The 24525-nt window shown below is 43.7% G+C and overlaps 1 protein-coding gene across 1 annotated transcript in view; it reads left to right on the top strand.

The window, feature by feature from the left end:
- The first annotated feature begins 263 nt into the window (after window positions 1–263).
- TTLL10 (tubulin tyrosine ligase like 10) overlaps window positions 264–24525 on the top strand; it is a 46418-nt gene continuing 22156 nt past the window's right edge. The window contains exons 1-6 of the mRNA XM_050931898.1: window positions 264–467; window positions 2704–3386; window positions 17710–17845; window positions 18913–19031; window positions 21555–21675; window positions 23437–23522. Coding sequence (XP_050787855.1) covers window positions 376–467; window positions 2704–3386; window positions 17710–17845; window positions 18913–19031; window positions 21555–21675; window positions 23437–23522 — 1237 coding nt within the window. The 5' untranslated portion in view covers window positions 264–375. The remainder of the gene's footprint in view (window positions 468–2703; window positions 3387–17709; window positions 17846–18912; window positions 19032–21554; window positions 21676–23436; window positions 23523–24525) is intronic.

Genomic DNA, 24525 nt, shown 5'->3' with positions numbered 1-24525 from the left:
CATGCATGTGCGCCCATTCAAACAGCAGACCTCCCATGAGTCTTTATCACGGCAGAGGTTTATCTAAAAACACACACACCCTTGTAGAAGTCGCTCTGCATGTTAATGCTGGAACCCCTTCCACAATTAGCAACAATCACTAGGCAGCTGTTGCTAGGAAACCGGCCCTTGTTTATAGTGCTAAGGGTTTTCTGAACTTGCCAAACAACTTCTTTGGAACCTGTGTATATAAAGCAGAGGCAGGTTTGATTTCAGAGCCACCACTTGCTGTTGTGAAGCTATCCTTCTCCATTCAGTGAGATAAGCAATCCACGCTCTACACAGTGTGTCTGCTGCTCCATAACCGATGGTTTGGTTCCTTTAGATGCTCTCTTTATGGCCCTGCTAGAAGCCAAGTTTTCCAAGCAGAAGGAAGGACAGGGGACAGTGAAAGCTTTGCTACGGCATTTAGTGTCTGCTGAGCAAAGGTTAGAATTTCCATTACTTTACTTCACTTTAAGATGCGTTTGTTTTCTTTGAAAGAAACAAAAAGTGGAAGTTCTGGTTGGAGCAATTCTAAAATCAAGGTGGAGATAAAGATACTGACTTATATTGCGCTGATTGGCTTTTCAATCACGTGGTCCCGTGGCAGAGTAATAGTGTCAGACTATGAACCTACTAGAAACTCTCTTCAATATTTTAATGTTCAAAATGAACGCTCTAAGATCTGATCTAAAACATACTGCAGCAAAGTTCCTTCTGGGCCTATTCTCTGGGCTGAGTCAAAGCTCACAAGCTTAGCAGCCTGCTTTCACAAGCTAGTCTTCCTCACCTCCTGTCTTAAAAACTGTTGTGTAGTGTTGCAAGCTGCTTGTGCATCACACCCCACAAGGGGCTGAAGTGATCTTTAAATCTAGTTTGTAAAGTGATGTGAAGTCCTTTGGGATGAAAGACACTAAATAAATGCTGGCTGGAGTATTATGGTAGCATCACCTTTTCCTCATGGCTAATGTTCATTGTACTTAGTAGAATCTGTTATAGAGAACTAGAGATTTATATATTGCTGTACAGATAAACTCGATGAAATTCTCATCTACACCAAGTCCCTTTTATACTCCTTGACATGTAAATGTAATTTCTCCTATTTTACGGCCTCAGTCTTTACGCTAACAGAGCGGTAGCCACAGAAGAGTAGTACTTTTATGGTAGGGTGACCAGACAGCAAGTGTGAAAAATCAGGACAGAGGATGGAAGGGTAATAGGAGCCTATATAAGACAAACCTCCATATATCGGGACTGTTCATATAAAATCGGGACATCTGGTCACCCTAATTTAGGGTAAATATTCAAACTAAGGCCAGGGGATTTGCTCAAGTGATTCCCCTGACCCCTGGGGACACTTGTGAAGACAATTTCTCTCCCAGAAGGCTATGCCAGTAACTGAAGTTAAACCTGTGCATAATGTTGAGAAGAGAACATACCACCCAGTTTCTTTCTCTCCATCCAAAATTTCACAAAATTAGAATGCACTTTAGACTAGAGAAAGGCTCAAGGCCTAAAATCTGAGTTCTGATTTTGAACACCGCACAACAGTGATGTTTCAGACCTGAGGTTTTGGTTCAAACCTGCTACTGAATAGCCACTCGTGAAATAATAATAATAAATATCTAGCAAACGTTGGTGAGCGTTTTTAGGAGAGCTGATCGGAACATTTTCAGCTGAACAGGTTTCCATTGGAAAACGTGATTTTGTTGACACTGAAACATTTTGCAGGAACATGTTGATTTCAACAAAATTTTGTTTTGAAAAAAATGGAAATGAAGCATTCTGAGGGTGTGGAAGTAGAATGTGTTGACATTGTCGACATGGCACGTTTCATTTTTTCATTCTGAAATGACTTTTGTTTCCATTTTTTTAAAGTTGAAATTGGAGTGAACCAGTCTGATTTTATCAACATGAAATGTCTCGATTGACCCCAAGTGAATTTTCTTTTACATTTTATTTCATGGGAGATTCCAAAAAGGTTTGTTTTCATTCCAATTCAATGCGAAAACAAATGTCAAAATAATGGAATTTCTCATGAAACAAAAACTCTGGTTCCTGCCCAGCTCTGATTGTTATCCCTCATTTATAAAGGGGGAGACTGAGGCATAACATAACTGTGATGTGGCCCAGCGAATCAGTGGCAGCGACTTAACATTCATCTGCTTCTCCCGCCCACTCACTCCAATAAATCACAGCTTTCCTTTAAAAAGGAACAAGTTTTAGGTAGGTCCATTTTGATGCCTTATTAACTCGACATTGTCTTTCAACCTATGTTATGTCTAGCTCTATGAGAGCACGTAACACAATACACTTCTGTAATTTCCCATTGGTCCTGCCTCTACAATAGAGATTACACCATATATTTAGCCGTGACATTTATACATTTCCTGGAGGAATTGTCTAATGTTTGCTAATCTCAGACTATCTATTACCCTAGCTTGGAAAACCTATTTCCACACCTTCCCCCCTTGCTCTAATCAGTGTTTCAGTTCCTCAAGCCTTGTGAATTAAGCATCCTTTTCTTAAAGAAACTCTTTGCTTGCTGCTTTTACTCTAAACCTCCATTCCTTCTCAAGATTGGTTACAAGCCTGTCTCACTAAGGTTATTCTCCCACCTACTGCCTGAAGAATATTTGTTGTCAGTGCCCTAATGGAAGGTCTCATTTGTTGTCTTCACAGCCATTGTCCAGAACACAAATGGGCTTCAGTTAGAGAGCTTTCCGGCAGGAAGTCTGTCTTCTATCCTGAGGCTGAACAGCAGGAGCCTGCTGACAATGATGGAGGTGGCATGGAAAAGGAAGGCGAGATGCAACTGAAAAATGAAGACACAGCTCCCAGATCCCAAGGCATGGCTCAGGACATAATGAGCAGGACCAGACTAAGGAAGAGCACCCATATAATTGCTGTGGATTTACAGGGCATCCCAAGAACTGAGTCTAATGTTACCAGAGAGGATGAAGTAGAAGGGGGGTTAGATACGGAAGCTAGTAAAAGCAGAGGACAGTCACCAGCGAGCATGCTGCTGGAGAGTAACCTTACTAAACTGGACTTGGAAAGTAGTAACTGTGCACACCCAGATGGAAATGTGGGTCAGGATAAAGGTTCTGAGAAAGCCCAAGAACCAAAGGCAGCGACAAAAGTCGCATCTGAGGCCAGCCAAGCAAACGATAGCAAGGAGAACAGTATAGGTCTCAAGCCTTCCCAGATCATCCATGATTCTGGTGTAATTGCTGAAAACGCCCCTTCAAGCTCCAAATTAAATTCCAAGGGGACATTAGCAATGAGCATGAGGAAAAAGGGAACCAAGTCAATGACAAAAGAAGGAACTAAGCAGCTGGTTGGATCCTCAGCAGCTGATACAGGTGAATCTTGGCGCCTTGGCTCTTAAATGTCAGTATTTAGTCATCAGGCTACATCCTCAGTTGGCATAAATGCCAGTGGAGTGACAGCAATTTACATGAGCTACAGATCTGATCTATAACCTCGTATCCAGTTGTATACAACTTGTATGCAAGGTTATAGACAGTTGGTTGCAACTGTATTGTATACAATTGCTACCTCTTATTAACAAAACTGAAAACATCGGCGTGTGTCTCACCTCTAAAAAAAACCAAGTTAGAGTTTATTGTCAGTGGCAAACCTCTAGTGAAACTGAAATCATTTAAATTAAGCTTTTAAGCTGAAAATTGGAAACATGGAGAGAAAAATAACCTGTCCATTAGCAGGAAATTTGAGTGAAGAAAAAATAAATCTCTTCATTAATAGGCAATTTGGCTGAAATGTCACAACATTTTTAGCGATAAATACAACAATCAGCATAGTCTTCTGATGTTTGCGTTGTTAAAAATCACATAGATGCACTGGTAGTAAAATGTATATTAGTTCATTTCAAAGGGAAACATTTTAATAATGAAATAATCTTCAAGAATATGTTGATCTTTAAGTAAGATGCTTTGACAATTTAGATGGAGTGAACGAGAATTGCAGGTAGGTTTAGGGTCTGGCTCCACAGACAGGGCAGCTAGATAGCAATCTGTTAGACCACCCTTTCTATGACCGTAGAAAAAAGCAGACCCTATGTTGTCAACTGCTGATGCTTTTTGTTTCTTCTGGTAATAAATTTTCTTGAGTACAGAGTGACGGCATTGTGTGTGTGTCAAGAGCAGAAGCTAAGCTTCGTTATGAGGCGCTTATGCATTGACCTCATCTTGATAGACACAGTTTTAGGGGCCTAGATACTTTTGAAAATCCAACTAGGTGCTTAAATATCTTTAAAAATCTGGCCCTGAGTGACCACAATTCCCAATTAAGCCAACGAGCCAAATTCAGAGATGAGTATAATGATGTCTCAGATTCCGATGGAGTAATTTACTAGGCCCAATTACTCCATTTTAGGCTCCCTTAGTCTTCGCTCCCACTTAACTGACAAGTATCTTTTAACTCTTCCTACACATCTCCTCTCAGTATATACTCACCTCTCAGTGTGTCAGACAGTCAGCATTGTTCATTGCCAGGATGTCCTGAAGATGACACTTCAGTGGTGGTTCTTTCTGGGAAGGACAATATAATGTCCCTATAGCAATCAGCACCCTCCAGGGTGGAGATAGGATGGGTAGAGCAAATGACTAGCTTTATTCCAGTGTTGCCCCTATTCTGGCACCCATGGTTCTGTATCTTGGAGCTGACATAGAATCATAGAAGATTAGGATTGGAAGATACATCAGAAGGTCATTAGTCCAACCCCTTGCTCAAAGCAGGACAATCCAAAATGCATGTATCTGTCAGAGGAGCTTGCCTGAATGCTCCAACCATTAGAGAAGGATGGGATGAATCAGTACATTAAGGGCCTGGTACAAAACCCATCGAAGTCAATGGAAGTCTTTCCATTGACTTTTAGTGGGCTTTGGATCAGGTTCTAGTGCAGAGGAGTAAGAAATCCAGATTCTAAACCCTGCACTATCACTCTATGACACTGAACAAATGACTTTACCTCTATGTGCTTCAGTTTCTCATGTGCCAGTATTAGTATTAGTATGAGTCATCCCAAAATATACATTAGACACTTTGAGGCCTCCTAAACCGTAGACAAAATTTGTGCAGCTATTTGTTTATGCTCACTTTTAAGCGCTCTTTTGCACAGGTTTCTGTGTGTTCAAAGTGAGTAACTGCAGGCAAAGTATCATTTTAGATGCACAAATATGGGATTCTGCACATGCAGATAGATGCCCACGAAGATTTGCAAGGCACAATTCAGAAGACTCATTTAGTGTTTTGGTTCCAGTGGGGTTGCATGGGGGAAAGCAAGACCTGAATTTGGCCCCTCTGCTGTGGATGAGGTTTTTAATTAATAACTTGGATAGACTGAAGGACCTGTTTCATTATCCTCTCTTTAATAATTAGCTATCCAGAGATGCAAAACACACAAATAAATGCAAGGTAAAAGGACTTATGCTTAAACAATATGTGTCAAAAGATTCAAAGAGCAGGAAAGTTCATCTGTAATCTTTGTACGGAGACCCAGGGAATGGGACACTTTGATCTTCTTTCTCTGTGTAATTATGGAATCTCCCAGTATTAAACAGAGACAGGTACGTGTTCAGACTAATGGAAGAGTCTCCTTATCAGCACTTCAATCGCTGCAGTTTATTTCATGAGTTCATGTCTCAGGATAAATGGGATTGTTTAAAATTGGTTAATTTCTTAGCAACCTGGGTAAGGAGGATAAAAAAGCAAACAGCTCTAGAGAGAGCAGGAGTGAATGTTAAAAATAGACCTATACATATTTAGATCCCTATTTCAAAGTGTACCAGTAACCATGCTATAAAACTGCAGAGAGATGAGACCAGTTTTCGTGCTGGACGCCATTGTGAAAACAGATGTGTCTTGCTATGAACATCTTTTCACTCACTCCTGACACAGCACTACAGACAAGCTCCCCATATCACTCCTGTTGATAATGCTTCCCCTCCCCCTGCTCCTGACCCATACTACCAGTCGTGCTCTGCACACTCACGCTGCTCAGGTAACGCTCCCCACATAGACTCAGGTCCTGTGGTGAGGGGTATCATAGAAAGATTAAATATATAGCTAAGAGTGAGAAGATGCCACAGACTTTCTGTGTAACCCTGGGAAAGTCCCTTTAACCACTCTGGGCCTCAGTTCCCCATTGTAAAATGAAGAGAACAGCATTGCCCTATCTCACAGAGGTGTTGTGAGGATTCATCCATTAAAGACTGCGAGGCTCTGATAGGAGAGTCAGATACAATTGTTTTTGCCATCTCTCTCAGTTATTTACTTCTCTATTGATCACATTCCCCACCTCACAGCAGCCATTTTAGTCCTTCTCAGGTGTCTATACTTCTGGTCATATTTTCACATGCTGATGTAAAGAAATCTTCCTTTCTCTATGTTATCCAGGGAGCATGAGGCCTGTAAGAGATAGGTACAGCTAGGTCCACATAGAGACTATATTGATATAGTACCTCAGGACATGTTTGGCAACAAGGAGGAGATATAACCCGGCAGCCATTATATGCTCACGTCCCAGAATTTGGTATTTTTGGTGTTATTAGCTGAAATAATACAGGGCTGGGGAAAACATGTCCTGTTCCCCTCATCTTCTCCCCACTCCATTGTTAACACCTATAGATATCCTGGATATCAGAGACTGGGTGCTAGAGATGACCTCATCTGAGCTTCATAGAATTAATTATTAGACTAAATTTAATTCCCTCTGGTAACAGTTTATTCGCTTCATTAAGGAGGAAGAAAATTGACATCTTAGAGGTGTCTACATTGAGATAGTGTTCTGCGGTCATTGTTGCAGTATTTTTGTATTACGTAGTGTTCCGTAATTGCGTATGTGTTTGTATTTTTGAAAAACAAAATGAAAAAAAATTTTTTAAAAAAGGGAAGAACGAGAAGAGAGTTTTAGGCAGAAAGCCAGGAAACACACTCTGTCCTGTTATTCTAGTCCCAATCACGAGCCAGGGTCTCATGGTGGCAGGGGCTGTATAAACACGCAATACAGATAAGGGTAAATAAAGAAGACAGTCCCTGCCCCACAGAGTTTACACTCCACTTCCTTTATATTGAGGAAGTAACACACTTTGCTAAGTGGGCAAAGGTAGCAGGGAAACACAAATAAAAGAATCCTCAACACAATTTATTGTAGACTGCACTTAACTGTGTAGATGACGCCTATAACACACACATTGCAATGCAGGTAAATACTTATAAAATATTTCAATGAGCAAAATCTTGGCCCCATAGAAGTCAATATCAAAGTGTCATTGGCTTTGCTGGAGTTAGGATTTCACCTCTGAACACAAATAAATTGTAAGGCACCATAAACCAGAAATACATTAGAACAGGTAGTACGGGAGAACAGTTCAAATGGCTGACAGAGAATCTGGGGTCTCCGTAGCCTGCCTGCTTCCTGCTTTATTTTTCACTTCGGGACCAAGTCCTGCTTCCACTTAAGACAATGGGAGTTTTGCTTCTGACTTCCATAGGGGTGAAATTATGTCTCTCTGCTCCTTTGCCCTTATGCTATCTAGGCCAGATCCTGGGTGGTTGTCAACTGATATAACTTGGTTGGCTTCAGTGGAACTCCTCTAATGTACCCTCGCCCAGGATCTGGCCCTCCGTAGTTGATTTTCACTTGGCTCAATTCTCATTTCTGTTTTTTCCATTACATTTTTCCAGCAGATGCTTTTCTTCTTCTCCCTCCTGCTCCTTTGTTCATAGCAAAATATGAACCCCTTAGATCAAGTTGAACTTTCCAACCCACCATGACCAAGGGAGTTTGAAATTTGGCCAAATGAGTTTGCCTATCCCCATTAATGATACATTTCAGGAAGTGCCAATTAAACAGAGTTTCATCCAACTTCTGTTAACGTCAACTAGAATTTTTCCATCAACTCCAGTGAGAGTTGGATCAGACCCAAAGACTGCAGCAGTTCTAGCGTTGTCTGAAAGCACATTACCATGAATCATCAGAAATAATGTGAAGGGATACAATGCAGCGGAACATCTCCTGCTTTACAGTAAATGGAAGCAATGTCACTCAGTCAGAGCATGTTATTGGCTGAGAACCTCATATCTGTTTTGATTATTGGGAGCTTCGTTAGCATAACTTTTTCACAAAATCATCTCTTCTTCCTTTTAAAAAATGCTTGGTAATGCAATTCATTGAGAATGATGACTTATTTGTATGAAAGCTGTGTCATTCTTTAGCCACTGTTTGGAATATTGACAAGGCACTGATGATACTGTTATAAGTGCCATCAGGAACTTTGTAGTCAAATAATGCAGCGTGGATTTATCGATGGGTATCCATGTTCCACTTGGCATTGCAAGAAGACGAAAAGGTATGTTCAGGGCTTCTTACTCAAAATAATTTTTGCACACATATTGGTTTGTATTTATCTGTAGATTAGAACTGCATAAACGTGACAAAAACTTCTAAACAGACCTTTTCCCTTTTCACTTTGTGCCGTTTCATGACCCAGGAATTTTGCTAGTCACGGAATCTCAAATGTCGCTCTGAACATTCAGTGGAAAAAACTCTGCCACAGATGTAACAGCCCGTCGTCTGCACCCATAGATTATACCTCTTGCCCTGCTGACTTATTTCAACCAATGGCCTTGCAGCATGCAAATAAGAGGAATAGGGGTGTTAAAAGGGAAGCAAGAAGAAGGTGGCCGATGTCATAATACAACCGGTTAGCAGTGGGTGGAGCTGTGCTGTTTAGACGCAGCAGTGGGAGAAAAGGGTGTAACTGTGGATGTGACTTTCCCACCATTCCACAGTGTTGAGCCCCTTGAGACAATGTTGAGACAATGGGGAGAAAAAGGGTTAGGGAGACAAGGAGAAAGGGCTGGGAGAGCCACCAAGACATAGAATGCTCACAGGGCAGAGAATCCGAAAGACATGGAATCCATGTAACTTTCACAGGTATCAAAAGGATCAGGAAATCCTACACTGGTGAGCAGCGTCTTCCAGCAACTTTACAACTGGATTTTAACTGCTAGCAAATGCCACAACTCCCCTGCCTCCTTCCCTCCCCTTCCCGTTGTTAGTGGATGATGTAATGTCTCATTTTAACAGCCTGGTATGTGAGGCTAAGATGCTTTGGTGTATTATACAAACAGAGTCACCGTCCCACACAGAACAGAGCTGAAGGGACGGAAGTACCAAGTCAGCATCACTAAACCCTGTTATGAAGCTTCCCTACCTCTCCCGGGGAGTTGTGAGGGTTAATTAATTTAAACAGAACAGCAGCATGTAATTATAATAACCAAAAGTTTGCCATTAACAGCTTGACTAGGGGCTAGTTGTGAAATACAAGGGGTTCAGGGTGGGGGAGGACTGGAAATCTTTTGGCAGAAGGAGGCAACCCAGCAAGAAAAAAATCATAAAAATACCAAATCAGAGAGGAGAGCCTGGAGTATTTTGGAGAAGAATTCAGGGGGAGCGGGTCCTGATGGGGGCTTATAAGAATATAAGAACGGCCATCAGAACAATGGTTTGCCTAGCCCAGCATCCAGTGCCAGGTGCTTCAGAGGGAATGAAGAAGGAACGATCCATCCCCTGTCATCCACTCCCAGCTTCTGGCAATCAGAGGCCAGGGATACCAAGACCATGTGGTTGCATCCCTGACCATCTTGGCTAATGTCCACTGATGGACCTCTCCTGTATGAATTTATCTCATTCTTTTTTGAATCCCATTATATTTTCAGCCTTCACTATGTCCCCTGGCAACAAGTTCCACAGGTTGATTGCTTTGTGGTGTTTCTCTCTCTCTCTCTTCTGCCCAGTACACTCTATGCTATCCATGGTGAAAGCATATTCATTAGAGATCCTTCTGTAAACTGACACTGTAAAACACAGAGGTAAAAATGTGGATAAATCTCAAAGAGTGAAATCCTGGCCCTATTGAAGTCAATAGGAAAACTCCCATTGGTTTCACCCAAACATATTAGCATTGTCAGGGTATCAGATATCACAGGTTCTATTATAACGTGATATTGTGTGAGTGCAGCTGGAGTCATAGTAATTATCATCTGCCTTGTAAACACACTTAGTCCTTTTCCCCAGCACAATTTATCTCTGTATTAAGCTGTGAAACTCTTTAGGAAACAACATACTGATTGGTCCCCCACCTCCAATACCCCTGGCAGTTAACCCAATTCTAAGTTTCTAGGCCATGGCTGACTGATGTAGCTAGTTGAGGGAATTATTCATATATAGATTATGTAACGCTGCATGCTGCAGAAAGGCTTTCAAGTGGCAGCTTTCAAATAAATGATCTGAGAGAATATCTTTGGATTTTTACTTTTTCATTCTTTATTCAAGCTTTTTGGATCTGATTTTCAAAGGCAATGAGCACACATGACTTCAACTGAAGCCAACAGAGTGGCAAATTCTCAGCTCCTCTGACACGGAAGCCTTTTACATTTTATGGCCTATGTTTTTATTTCACTGGAGGCAAGAAGAGTGAGGCTGACACCCAGATCCTAGGTTAACGATGGAGCAAGGGTCTCAACTTCTAAAAACTCAGTGAAAAGGAGTTTGGGTCTGATGGGAGGGGCAGGAACAATTTGTGTCGTGGGGATCACGAGAGCCATTGAGCCAAACTCTCAACCCTGTATATGATGGAAACCACTTCAAGCCAGGGGTGTGGCAGCTCCCCAGCATCTCTAGCTCCAGCACCTGAGACGGGGTAGCCAGCTGCAGTGAAGGCAGTAAGACCCTGATGCTCTTTAGACAGGGAAAATAAACACAGGCTGGGTGTCCAGCCCAGGTTTTGGATAGAGATAGATGAAAACCACTGGATATGAGTGAGGACACCTGAGTTCTGGGAAATTTCCACTCTGAATCCAGAGCCTAATTTCATAACTGGCCCCATACTCTTCAGAAACCTCATCTCTCAACACTCCGTAACTTTGGATAAGTCCAAATCCCGAGCTGAACTTTGCATTTCAGGCAACTCTCTATTTTACTACTGACCTGGTTGTTCATATGAAGTTCAGTCTCCCTGGCCCATTCACTCCTTGGTCTTTTCAGCTGAGACAGCAGATAAGAGGGACAAACGCAGTGGTGGCTTATTGTGATGTGGACACCTGGCCACATGGAATGTAGTGGACAGAGACCACCAATTCTTTTCACATAAAATAGATCACCACTGGGGAAAGGCCTTTGGACAAGATTCACAGGCCTGGTCAAGATTCAAACCAGCCTCCCCAGAGATGAAAGGATCCAGATCCTAAGCCAATGAATTCCTTTAAGTCAATTAATTGCTTCTTCTGCTAACCTGTTTTGGAGAGTGTGTTTATACAAGGTGAAGGTTAATCAGCTAGAAATTGTCCACCAAAAAGTTGTTAATTTGTATTCAAGTTGGTTGATTGCTTTTTTTGTTGAAAGTGACTATATGGTATGTGGCATTTGAGTGTTCTGTTTTGTTAGGACTGTAAGCAAATGCGGCATCATTTTAACTGTACTGGTATTGTTACAGTTGTATAAATCACCCCCCAAGACATGGACACAGGTATATCAGTATAAATGTGCTTCCACTGCGATAGTCTATTGGAAGGGAAATAAGATATACTGGTATAAGTAACCTTTATGCAAGTATAACTGATTTCACCCCAGGGATTGTACCAGTATAACTATATTGGTTAAAAATCACATCCCTTTGGTGACATATTTATACTGGTACACGATCTGCATGCAGATCCAATTCTATTAGAGATCTGGAAATATGAAGGCGAACTTTTCAGGGTTACTATCCACCTAACAACCCCTTCCCATCTTCTTCAGCCTCAATCAGAGTCACAGATGACATCACACTAACATTATGATCACGAAACCCAACTTTTAGATGCTATGGCTTCAGGGCAAGATGCAGATGCACCATCGATTGCCTCAACAAAAAATGTCTGCAAGAAAAGGGTGCTTTGCTTCCCACCTTTCTTAACAATCAAAAGGCCCCCATACTTTTCAGGTAGGAGAGATGGAATACCTATTGTTTTAGAATATAATGCTACAAGTGCTGTGCAGATGAAACACCAAGGGCTTGATTCACCATTGTGTTTCCTCTGTGATACAGCTGAATAAATTCACTGAAGTCAGAGGTTTCAGCAGCACAAAACTGGAGTAAAACGGTAGTATATCAAGCCCTGTTTGTGCAATAAATGGTGAGACCGTAATGTTTGAGGTTTAGAAAAGATTTCCTTTTTTCACTTTTGTTAGCCAATGCTTGTTAAAGAAACCACATGCTCTCTGACCAGGAAGCTCCTCAGAACTGCCAAATGAAAACCTGTTTGGAACTCTTCCTGGTCAGATAATGTTCTCCTAGAGATCCTTGATTAGATTACATGGCACATAGTATTTGGAGATTTCACCACATCAGTGACAATTGCTCCTTAAACAGCTAGGAGACAGGATTTCCATTACTGACAGCAGAGCGAGAGAGAGAGAGAGAGAATGGATGTATGTATATGACCTGATTTTGAAAAACCAGTGTCAATGTGTCACTTCCTTTTTGTTTTCACCAGCAAAATTAAAGGCACAATCAATGCCAGTTAGACATATAAATACTTGATTTCCATTAACTGTGTACTCAAATATTTGTGTGTTGGGGGGGAGAAGAGAACCAGATTCTAAAGCTTTGGACCATATCATGAAAATCCTTAGTACACCAAGATCCAGTGCCACCCATTCCCCTGGGAGTTTTATATTAGCAATACACAATATACACCCAAATATAACTGATCTCACAGAAAACACAATATAGTCAGGCCAGAGCGTATTTGAAGAAGTGGGTCCTGTGAGTCCTTGGTGGTTTCCTCAGGATTCACCCCTATTTTACAATTTTAACCCTCCTCGTCTCCACCATTTACCTAGCCAATAATCCAAAGATTCCTTTGGAAGCATAGAAACGATGCATGCAATTCATTCAGTTTCTCTTCTGAACAACACATGTTATTTTTTTCATCCGCTAAAGCTGAGTACTGCGTCTGCAGTACCCTTAGTCTGTGCTCCTGTAAATTCCACCATCCCTGTCTGCCATAAGAGACCATCACTATGAACTGATCTAAGATCTCACACCAACATTCTCGTAGGCCACTTGGTCTAAGTGTGCCAAACCTCAAACCCTTGTCATGATGCACATTGCACTTCATGGGCTCCTCACAAGCAGCCCTTATACTCAGGCAAAGCACCCAGTGAAATTTTCCCCTGAGTGAGGACTTCAGGACCTGGTTCTTAGACTTTTAACTGCAAGAAACCTGGAGGTTCTCTCCTGTGTCACTGGCTGACAGAGAATCACTTCTGTTGGTGCTGGGATCTTCCATACACAAAGCTACAATTCTGATTAGTTCAGAGACACAGAGGAGGACCTGCTGGGACTGCAGCGGGCTGCACCCGAGCTCGGTTTTACTGTAGGGTGGTAGGGCATGAGATTCAAAATCCTTGCTGGGAAGATGGGCTTTCTGAATGGTCTCCAGCCCTTAATCTCAATTGCCTGACCGCTTCCCCAGTACACACAGGAAGAGCTCCCACCCATTAGCCACAAAATCTGCCTGTGAGAAAAAGGTAGCAGCGGTTTAGGATGTATTCTACACACCCACACGTAGCCCTCTGCACAAACCACCGCTGACAGCAACATGAATAATTGGTGCAGCAGGACGGGTGTGCATACGTGATGGCCACCCTCAGGGCCAGTACACCAGGGATTTCCAGAGCTAAATGCAGGAGCTGCTTCAGCTTGAGCTAAAAGGTCAAGGTGCTGTAGCTGGGGGCTGTAACGACTCATCTCCGCAGTGGATCAGCACAGAGGGGGACCGGTCACACACCAGTGAGTGAGTGACACATGGAAGCCACTGATGGGGCAATAGGGTCTCTATATAAACATCATCCCTGCTCCTCAAATGCCCCCCACAACTCTTGGCATAGGGGGCCCGAGGCAAGCATTGGCCTTTTCATGGATTATTTGCCGGGGGGAGCAGTCAGGTAGACAACTCAGCCCCTTCTCTCTTCACTGCACACAGGTTTTTGGTTTTTTTTGGTGAGTGTGTATGTTCTGCACCGTGGCAGAATTAAGCCCTACGTGTGCTGTAAAGTATACACAGAAAAAAGGGTAACAATAGCAGAGATGGCTTTTATTTGGAATAATGAATTGGGTGGGAGAGCTGTGGGTACAGTCTCACACCTCTATAATAATGCCATTCCCATATGCTGTATCCTTCAGCCTGCAAATGGCAAATATTTGAAAACAAATATGTTTAACGTGTCAGGAGACTGGCCAGAGGCCACAAAACAAATAGTATGAACCCAGGACTGGGCCAGGCACTTAGGTCTTCCACCTTTGGAGGCAAGAGTTTGACTTCTAATAAAAACATCAGCCAAAAATTCACTTTGTGATTGCCCTGGTCCCCTGAGGCACCAGCGTCTGGAGGTTTTGCAGGTCTGACCAAGCGCCATGCCCACCTATGACCCAGCATAACTGAGAATGAGAGAGTCATAATCCTAATCCCAAACTCTTTACCTGGGATTTATTCAGTCCTTGCTTTGGCAAAACTTCCAGTGGGCTTAATTCTGAAAATCTTCATTCACAACAGTCATTCCTTGCTCGTGTAAATTCCATTCCATCATGTAAGGAGCTGGATTAAGGATTAAATTACAACCTGCATCTCTGGGTCACACCTGTCCCAGGGTTGGTCCTCTTTCCAGTCCATCCCATTGCATTGTCTCTAGCTACTGACCCTTTGCTTGCCTGCCCTTGCTGTCTCTGACCCCCTCCTCTTTCTGCACCTACCCACTCATTGCCACAGCAGGAGCAAGTGGGTGCTGTTAATGGCATTCCTGGATAACACACCCACCCTGCTGCTGTGCAAGGGGTCACAGATGTGAACTTTTTGACTGCAAGATGTTATCCTGTATCGAAGAACTAGAGATGGGCCAAACCCAGAATCTGAACACTCCTGGACTTTGGGGAAATTCTGCTCTGGGTCCTGATCTGAATTATGGAGCTAGTCTCCAAGGACGATATCAGGTGTGGCTTACTCCCATAATGCTGGGTCACCAGTGGTAAGTGACATTTAGCATTAACAGGTTCATCTCTGTCTTCTTTGTTCACAGATTCCACATACTTAGGAAGCAGCAAGTTCAGGTGTATTTTCGGAAAGGAATTGCTGAAAATCATGGGCATTAAGAACAAACGCAGTAGGCAACCCTTCCCTTTCCCCCCTTCTGTTCTTTCTTTGTGCTTATTAGATGGTGTAATAAATAATCAATAATAATAATAACAAATTGTGATTGTTATATGCAAGTATAAGATACCAATCACCATAGTATCTGGGTGCAATTTATAAGGTGTAAAGTTCAGTTGTCTTAACATTTCCAAATTAACGAGATGATAAACATAGGAACTTATTTTTCCAAATCCTTGAGCAGACAACTCTGCTCTTCAAGAATTTTGTAACAAGATCCAGTCATAAGAGGAGAAAATAACAATAATTGATAGTTTCTATCCAAGTAATTTTTAAAAGTACTCTCAAGGGTTTATAGATTGTGAATCCAATTTTCAAACATGGGCATCCCATACTAAGACACAAATTACCACTGGGTAATTTACCATATTACCATATAAAATGGGCATTTACTTGCCTAATTGCTGATGTGAGCATCCAAATGAAGGCAACTGCATTTGAAAACTGGGCTGTCCTTTTTCAGCTATTTCCTATTCCAGGGAAAGATGGAGGTTTTAATGTCAAAATTTGTGACTTTATTTAGGTTCTCATCTTTAGACAGTTTAGACTATTCATTCATATTATGGCTGAAGACCTTCCAAGTGACCCAGTACTTTTATTTATGGTTTGATTCAGATTGTGATTGTTTTAATTTGATAATCTCTTAGAATCAGCCCTTCAACTGGCATAAATCAGTGAAATTCCAGTGGAGTTACATGGATTTACTCCAGTGGAAGAGCTCTCCATCCATCTTTTTTCTGATTTACTGGAAAACACAGAGGATATTATCCCACAGCTGCATTGTGGCTGTGCTTTGGTCCCACAGAAGTCAATATCATCTTTGCATTTATTAGGTTGCCTGGCAGCAGGGGTTCTGGAACAATGAGTGATCGGTTTTGGAAACTGTCATGGCATCAAGGTTCTATATCTGGTCTGTACAGAGAAGTAACTGGCAAACAGCCTTAGGTATGGTCGCTGAAATGCCAGGGCATTATTTCCCAGCGTTTTCTAATTGTTCAATACAATGATCCACCCTCGGTTATTATCTACTGGTACTATAATAGCATCTAGAGACCTCTGTTGAGCTCAAAACCCCATTCCACTAAGTGCAGCACAGACACATAAGAGATAGTGTCTGTTACAAAGACCTTACCATCTAGAACGACAATACACACAGTCGAGGGCATAAAAATCATTATCCTCATTGCCAAGATGGAGAACTTATGCACAGAGAGAATAAGTGACCCACCCAGGGTCACACAAAAATCTGTGGCAGAGGCAGAAATGGAACCTAGCTGTCCTGAGTCCTAGTCTAGTGCCTCACCCACAAGACTGTCCTTCCCAAAAGGGCCCAAAGTTAGAATTATGCCTGCTGATTGCTAGCACTAGATACCAGCCTCGTCATTCTCTCCAGGAAATCACACTGCAGCTGTTGAAGACGGGACCGATCTCATTAGCTTTGTTCTGAAAATCATTGTTATCCCCTTCTAGTTCATCAGCATCTGAGCCTTAGCATCTGAGAATAAGTAACAGAACCATGGCAAACCCTGACCTGATTAGTTACCAGTCTGAAGCTGGCTGAACGTTTCTCATTCCCACCCACACAACTCCTACGGTCGTGTCACCGCAATTAATTTATGCCGTTCCATTTCCTGGCCGCTTATCACTGAGAACGGGACCTCAGAGCTGTCACTTTCTGCATGCACAGCGAAATTCTATAGGCTTCAAACAAACTCATGATCATCTGCTTCAAAGCGTGGTTAGCTTAGCTAGAGTCCATGTTGTAATGTAATGGCTTATTCTTCAGCCCCAACCTTTGCAAAACTCCTGCCTACTCTGTGGTCCTGAATTTCTGATATGAATAATGGAGTTATAGGCATTTTTATGGCCCCATCGCTATAATACCTGAGAACCTTACAAGCATTAACGAATCTATTCTTGCAACTCCTGCTAAAATAGGGAGGTGCCATTCTCCATTTTATAGCTAGGGAAACTGAGGCATTGAGGGATGAAATGACTTGCCCAAGATCATATAGGGACTCTGTGGCAAATCTAGGAATTGAACTCAGATCTCCTGAGTCCCAGCTGAGTGCTTTAACCATAAAACCTTGCATTTACTCTAATCCCTGTCAATACTGAGTAAGACTGTTACCGTAGGCCAATGCAGATTTAGGATAAGTTTTTCCTGTAAATCTCTGCTCTGTTCCAGTTTTTTTTATTTTCTTTTGTTCACACACCCAAATATATGCAATCAGTTTAATATCCGATCCCTCTTCTATCTAAGGACCATGCCCTGCACTGGCCATTGAATAGACTGGACGATCTAACAGCATATGTGCGTTTCCATTGCTAGCGTCTGCTGAGATAGTGCTTTTGATAGAGAAGACCTCGCTAGCCTGGCTCATGTCTCCCTCTTTCTAATTCTTGCAGCTGCTTTTAGCGCATCTGAAGTGGAGCTGATGGATGAAGCCAAGTTCAAAATAGATCAGCCGGAAGACAAGAAGCTGGAGGACCGTCAGTCATCAGGGCCGTTCTTTTACATTGGCGGTGCTAATGGGGCTGGACTGTAAGTCATTCTTCTCCCCAGAGACTTCTGTGTAGTTAGATTAATAGATTTTAAGGCCAGCAGGGACTATTATGATCATGTAGTTTGATCGTCTGCAAAGCATAGGCCTTAGGCCCTCCCCTCGCTAATCTCTGCAGTATCAAGCCCGTAACTTCAGCTCAGCAATAGCACGTCTTTTTGAAAGACAGCCAGTCTTGATTTCAATACTGCAAGTGATGGAGAATCCACCCTGGGGCTCAGTAGTTTGTTCCGATGGTTAAGTATCACTGTTTATAAACGGAGCCTCTCTCTAGTCTGAATTTGTCTTGCTTCAACCTCCAGCCACTGGATGTTGTTATACCTTTTCCTGCCAGCTTCAAGAGCTGACTGCTATCTGAAATCTATTCCCCTGCAGGTATTTGATCACAGCCTGCAAATCACCTCAATGTTCTCTTTTGATAAGATCAGAGCATCTCAAGCCTCTCACTAGAAGACATTTCCACCACCCCCCCCCCCCGACCTCAAGTCATTCTTGTAACTTTCCAAATTGCCAACATCCTTTTTGAGTTGCAGTCACCGGAATCTGACACAGAACAGGCGCAAACTTTGGGGCCCTGTCCCGCTCCTTGCTACAGTTTCATGGGCTTTCCCCATTAACTCTTCAGGTGCCACCACACTGAGTTTACAAACACATTCAGTTTTTCCAGTGGCTACTTAGCTATTCTCTCTTCCCCCTCATTTCTGAAGTCTTAGGCAGAGAGATTTCTTGCCAAGCCAGCACAGAGGAATCAGGGCTTCCATAGGTACAAATTTCCCTCCTAACTGAAATAGCCCCATTTGATCAGCTCAGCCTTCATTAACGAGGCCTGTACCACCATCTTCATCACCTCTCAAAAACCCCAGGACAGTCCCACAAGGGTACACTTTAATTAACTACAGAAGGGAGAAGCCCCCTCTCCCCCACCTCAGGACTTGGAGGTGTTGTTGAGTCAGCCCTCTATGGACAATCTTAGGGAATTGAAGGACTCTGAGCTAATTCACTCTTCATTAAAAGCAGTGGCTGCTTTGCTATTTTGTTCTCCACGCAGGGTGAGCGTCTACTGCAGGAGCAAAGGCTGGCAGCGTATCCATGACAACAAAAGGGAGGATTACAAACTGAAATGGTGCGAGACCAAGAGCCGAGAGACCTATTACAACTTCAAAGAAGGTAAGAGGTCAAAGTGGTGGCGGGGAGAGCGAGGGAATACTGGACTCGCAGAGCTACAAGGAGGAGGAGGACGACTTGGGTTCCCTGGCAGGGCACCACTACAGGAGCAATGGACACAGAACTGAACTCGGAGCTGTTTTGCAGCAGCTGGGTGAAGAGAACATTAAAGCTGCCTTTCAACCAAGTGGGTGAAGCCTTGGTGGAGAAGATGCCGCTGTGATTGCTCAGACACCATGGTGATGGGGGCAGTATAAAGATGCAGACCCAGAGAGCGAGCATCACATTGGTACTGCCATGGGTGGATTGCATTCTTATCTGTCAAGCTGCAAACTCAATCCAATATAATATCCATAGAGCACCAAATGGCCAAACCAGGCGATGCACCCAGCCTTCTAGGCGGAGACAGGAAAGACGCTTTCCCGAGCATTTCTCATGCCTTTGATCCAATATACGGTGCATTTGTGCAGTGAAACGATTGCTCTGCACACACCCCAAGCCCAGCTATTTCTGGCTGTACTGAGAATAGTCCCAAACTAAGCCACTCCAGGATAATAGGTGTATTTTGCATCATACTGCTGCACCTTTTGCGTAAGGACCTCCAAGTGCTTTACAAAAGGTGGCCATTATTACTGCTGGTGTAGCACCAGGGAAACTGAGGCATGGAGAAGCTAAGTTGGAACCTTCTAAAATGGTGTGTGCTTTGTCCTCTATGAAGTAAATTGCTGAATTTTCTCTTTATTTCACTGCTCCCTCTCCTATCTACTCTTTTTTCACCCCCTGCATACGCTTCTCTTATGCCTGATCTCCACTCCCCTTGGGCATGCTGTCCAGCTAGCTGGTCCTCTCCCTGCCATTCATGGCCGGTTGATCCAGGCATACTGGTAGCTCTAGTCGCTGAGAACCTCTGTTCCTCTCATTTAGCAGTGGCCCCTCCTCATTCCCAGCTGCACCGATGAGTTTGAACACATGTGCTAGCCACTGGGAAATGAAATCAGACAGTTCTCCACAGCTCATCAAGTGCTCTGCAAATCACAGATGGATACCACTGGCCTAGGAGACTTGCCTAAGCTAGCACAGGGGCAACTCAGATCTGCTGCCTCCCAGTCTCTTACTCGTACTAAGAGACAATCCTACACCTGAACTCTTTTCAAAGTCATACTGTGCTGTGGGGGGCGGGGGGGCGGGAGGCTGGCAGTGCAGCTCCACATTGAGAGCAGGGGACAAGTTGTCTTCTGGTATAACTTGGTTTACCCTCCCCTGAGGTCAAGGGAGCTGCTCTACTTCATGCCAGCTGAGAAACGAGGAGGGCTGGGTGCTTTAGAAGGGGGAGCCTTGCATACATGCTCGCTGTCCTTAAATGGGACTGAATGCTCAGAAAGAAAAGAAGCCCCTTTACAAGATAGATACTGAGGATCCCTGAAAACTCTAACTCTCCCTGTAAAAGATCACGCTGAGCACTCCGTGGCTCTCCCTGGCCTAGAGATAAAGCTAATCAGCACAACCAGGCTTCTTGGGGCCCAGCCAAACTCCCCACAGGAAGAGCCTGAAACTAAGAATTCACAAAGGCCTCCTTTAGCCTGGTGCCTTATCAGATTTCACCCCATAGAGAGGGCTTTGTACAGCCAAAATGCAAACTAGTGACTGGAGGGCTTTTCCCATACCCTCCCTCTGAGGAACCCTGGGGCCTAAATGCACCCAACCCCTCCCTCTTAAAGTCTGGGTGCTGGGGAATTAATGCACTGCAGCTGGCCCAGCAATCCTTTTGCTTAGGGTATGCAGCTGTGCTCATTCCTTCAGGCAGCGCTAGAGTGGGTTAACCCTTTCCCTGCCAATCCATGGGCAGGGTCTGGACATGCCACTGCAGTTATAGTGGGGACGTGTGCCAGCTATTTGGCCAGATTATGCCATTAAAGCACAGTCCTGTGGCAGGGGATGTGGGAGGGGGCCACACTGCAGGGGGGAGCCTTTGCAGGCTAGAATTTCTCCTGGCTCCTGGACAGCAGTTCCACCAGCCTTTGACAGGGGCAGAATGCATGTTCTGGAACGCCACATCTCTGCTGGCAGGTGCATGGATAAGAGGGCAAGAGACATTGTGCCACCTTTACCCTGGCCCTCCCCACGTGCACCACAGCCCAGCACACTACCTGCATTATCTAGTCACCCTATCGCTGTCCCCTGAAGGGGGGCACCAGGGAGGAAGGGAGGGGACAGAAAAGTTCCTTCTCCACATTGGAAACCTACACAGGACCAGAGACAACCTGGCCCCGTGTATATATCAGTATCACCATTGCACTATAAGTGGCAACCCGGGCAGCTGCTACCATGGCAAAGCAAACTCAAGAACAAGAAGTGTTTTGAGGGAGAAGGAGAGTGTGGTCCCTCCCATCAGGTTGCAGAGCAGATCTGAGCTCCTCGGCAAGCCTTTTAGCAGATGGGGAATTTTACTCTGCAGGCAGGATTTACCTCCACGTCCCAGACCAAGCTGTGTGGCCCAGGAAGGTTATGTTTTGTGTTCCAACGCAGGTGAACAGCTTCTCTACCAGATCCCCAACAACAAGGTCCTCACCACTAAGATTGGCCTTTTGAGCAACCTGCGGGAGTATGAGCGGGTGATGAACAAGATCAGCAAGAACTTGAATGCCAAGTAAGGATTGCACATCCCTTTGGGCATTACACAGCCGCCAGCCGGAATATAGAAACCTGTGCCACTTGGGAGAGGTACCATATAAAGGCGAAGTTGGACAGATGGTCACCTTATTGATGGGATGAGAAATCATCTGGTAGAGATAGGCTTGTGAGACTCATCCTGGAAATCCTTGGTTTCTCCACCCTGTGACTAAAACTGATCTCTGATTAAGCTCTGATGAAACTCCACCCTCTACATTGATTTTAGAACTTTTCAGAATCATTAAGCTAGCCAACCAATCCTGTTTGTATAGCTCCCCTGATGATGGACAAAACAAAGATTGTTTTAAAATGCCATCGTGTGCCACTATATTTAACTTTGACTTCACTAAGTGTCACACTGACTCATGCAAAGTCTCATATCAAGTAATCCAGCATGGTACAGCACAATCAGCTCTGGGGACACCAATCTTTCTCTTCTTTTCTAAAGTCTTGTATGCTCTTCTTTCTTCTCTTCCATCCACTCATCTTTTGGCCTTATGTTTTGATCCAAAGCCCATTGTGAGTTAATGGAAGACTTTCCATGGATTTCAGTGGATTCTGGACCATGTCCTGGGTGGCTGATCAGAGTAAAGTAGCTTTTCTCCTGTACTCAGCTGTAATTAAGTTCAATGGTCCATGTTTTCTGCTTCAACCTTCTAAAGATCTTAGTCTTCACTTCAAATGATCTAAGCTTACGTGGATGCTGAGTGCTACATTTTTAGTAGGCTTTAACTTGGTGCATAGTTTTTGGGGGTTCAGTTTTGCTCCTCCAACTAACTGTCTCTGCATTTTTGTCTCTTCACTGGCATTAATATTGGGCTGTAGTCACCCTCCTATTCTGGGAGGTTAATCTCTTTTGTTATTTTGAGTATGAAACAAGAGGTATAAAAGCCATGGCAGAGGGCGGGGGGGGGGCGTTATTTTATTTTATTTTATTTTTTGAGCCTTGAAGGAGTAAATTATAAAAATGAATACATCTTCTATCTATACCTGGGACTGTAGAACTGCCTGATCCCCAAAGGTACCAGCTGTAATGAATCACCCCATGAAAGATGAGATGGGAACTCTCGAAGCTCTGGAGCATTTTGTAAATATCAGATACAGCACATTACCACCTCTGCTTCAGTGTTATCTGTACCGCAAAGAACCTCTGCCATGTTTACCTGAGGCCCTGTCTGGTAGTTTGCAGCACACTAGTGTGCAAAGGACGTCATCAAGGCCAACAGAAATTCTGTAGAGCTTAAGGAAATATTTGGCTATATCTTAGCGTATATTCTCCAGCATTCCCTCCTGGGACTTCTTCCATTATTCAGATTTGGAGGAGAAGCTCTAGTTTTGCCCAAATCCTTGTCTACCTCTGATAAATAGTCAATATTGATTTACAAGTACTGATTTACAAGCTGCTGCATGTCCCAAAGTCTTGAAGAGCTTGATGCAATATTACTAGGGATGGGCTCGAGACCCAGAAGTCAGATCCAGATTTGAACTTTCCCAAAAGTTGGAGTCTGGGGTTGAGAGTCAGGCTCGCCTCTAGAGGTGATCAAGAAAAAAATTATTATTGTGTGAGTAAAAAGCCTTCCCCAATGGAAATAAAAGAGTTCAGGGGAAGAGACAAGGAAAAAAATCCATAACCCAAGTCTACAGTAAGATGTGCCCCCAACCTCTTGTCTGATGAGAACTCAAAAAGGGCTGTATGGCTCAGGAAAGGTTTTTTGGTTTATGGTCGGTTCTCCCACAGGATACTGAAGATGGAAGACTTCTTCCCAGAATCCTTTCGGCTGGACGTAAAAGATGAGAGAGAAGCTTTCTTTGAACTTTACAAAGGTGACTAGTCTTTGCACGTTAGCTGCCAATGATGAGGTCAAGTGTTCTGGGAGAAACGTTTTGTAGATGGCTTAGTGATCCCAAAGTAATTATGAAAAAGTAAACAATAAACGAGGGCATTCTCTGCCCCTCTTTGCTTCCCAGTACCTGCGCACTCCTTCAAGTACCCCAGAAATCCCTGGTGTTTTAGCAAGGTGCCTTTGGCTTCTCTGACCTGCCCAAGAATCAGTCACGCTACAGCTCCCAGTATTCATTTCAGCCTCTCTTCTGGAATATCACTAGGGCTAGAGAGTGAACAGTAAATGTCCTGAATCTCCATGAATATCAGCAACATGTGGCAGGTTTCTAAGGTGCCACAAGTACTCCTGTTCTTTTTGCAACATGTGGGATATTCATCCAGACCCAAATACTGCTGACAGGTGGGCTACTCAGAGAATGTGACTCACTTGACCCCAGTTTCTCTGACACGTAGCCCAGATATGCTCCTTCAACATTCAGATTGTTTTGATTGGCCCAGAAGTTCCCCACCCCACTGTCTCTAGCGATCTGTCAGCTGCCTTATAGGTATCTTCTTGCACAACATCCCCTCCTCCAAGCTGTCCAAACACTGGAGACAGAGTCTTGCCTTGGGCAGTGTCAGACAGAGGCTCCCGCCAACTTTCTCCCTTCTGCTGTTCCCTTGGCCATCATCACTAGACATCATCACCAGCGCTTTTGTTTGCCCACTCACTTCTCCAACACACCAGCAAAAGCATCCCGGAGGCGGGCTGCAAATGCACTTGAAGGCCCCATCATTCAGGAGGTGGAATCAAAGTCCAGTCTCCAAAGCTAATGAAGTAGGGAGGAAACTGGTACAGCGGAACAAAGCCTTCCCAGCTGGTAGCAGTGCCATTTCCTTGACATTCTCAACTGCTGCATGCCCAACAGACAGTACTGAATTAGGGACTTGAACTCAGACCCCTGTAGAGGAAGCGATTACCTGCCCTCAGGCTGCCCCAATGTA

The sequence above is a fragment of the Gopherus flavomarginatus genome, chromosome 21 (assembly GCF_025201925.1).
Source record: "Gopherus flavomarginatus isolate rGopFla2 chromosome 21, rGopFla2.mat.asm, whole genome shotgun sequence".
Lineage (NCBI taxonomy): Eukaryota > Metazoa > Chordata > Testudines > Testudinidae > Gopherus > Gopherus flavomarginatus.
The sequence above is the reverse complement of the archived record's forward strand: the minus strand, read 5'-3'. Positions and strand labels throughout refer to the sequence as shown.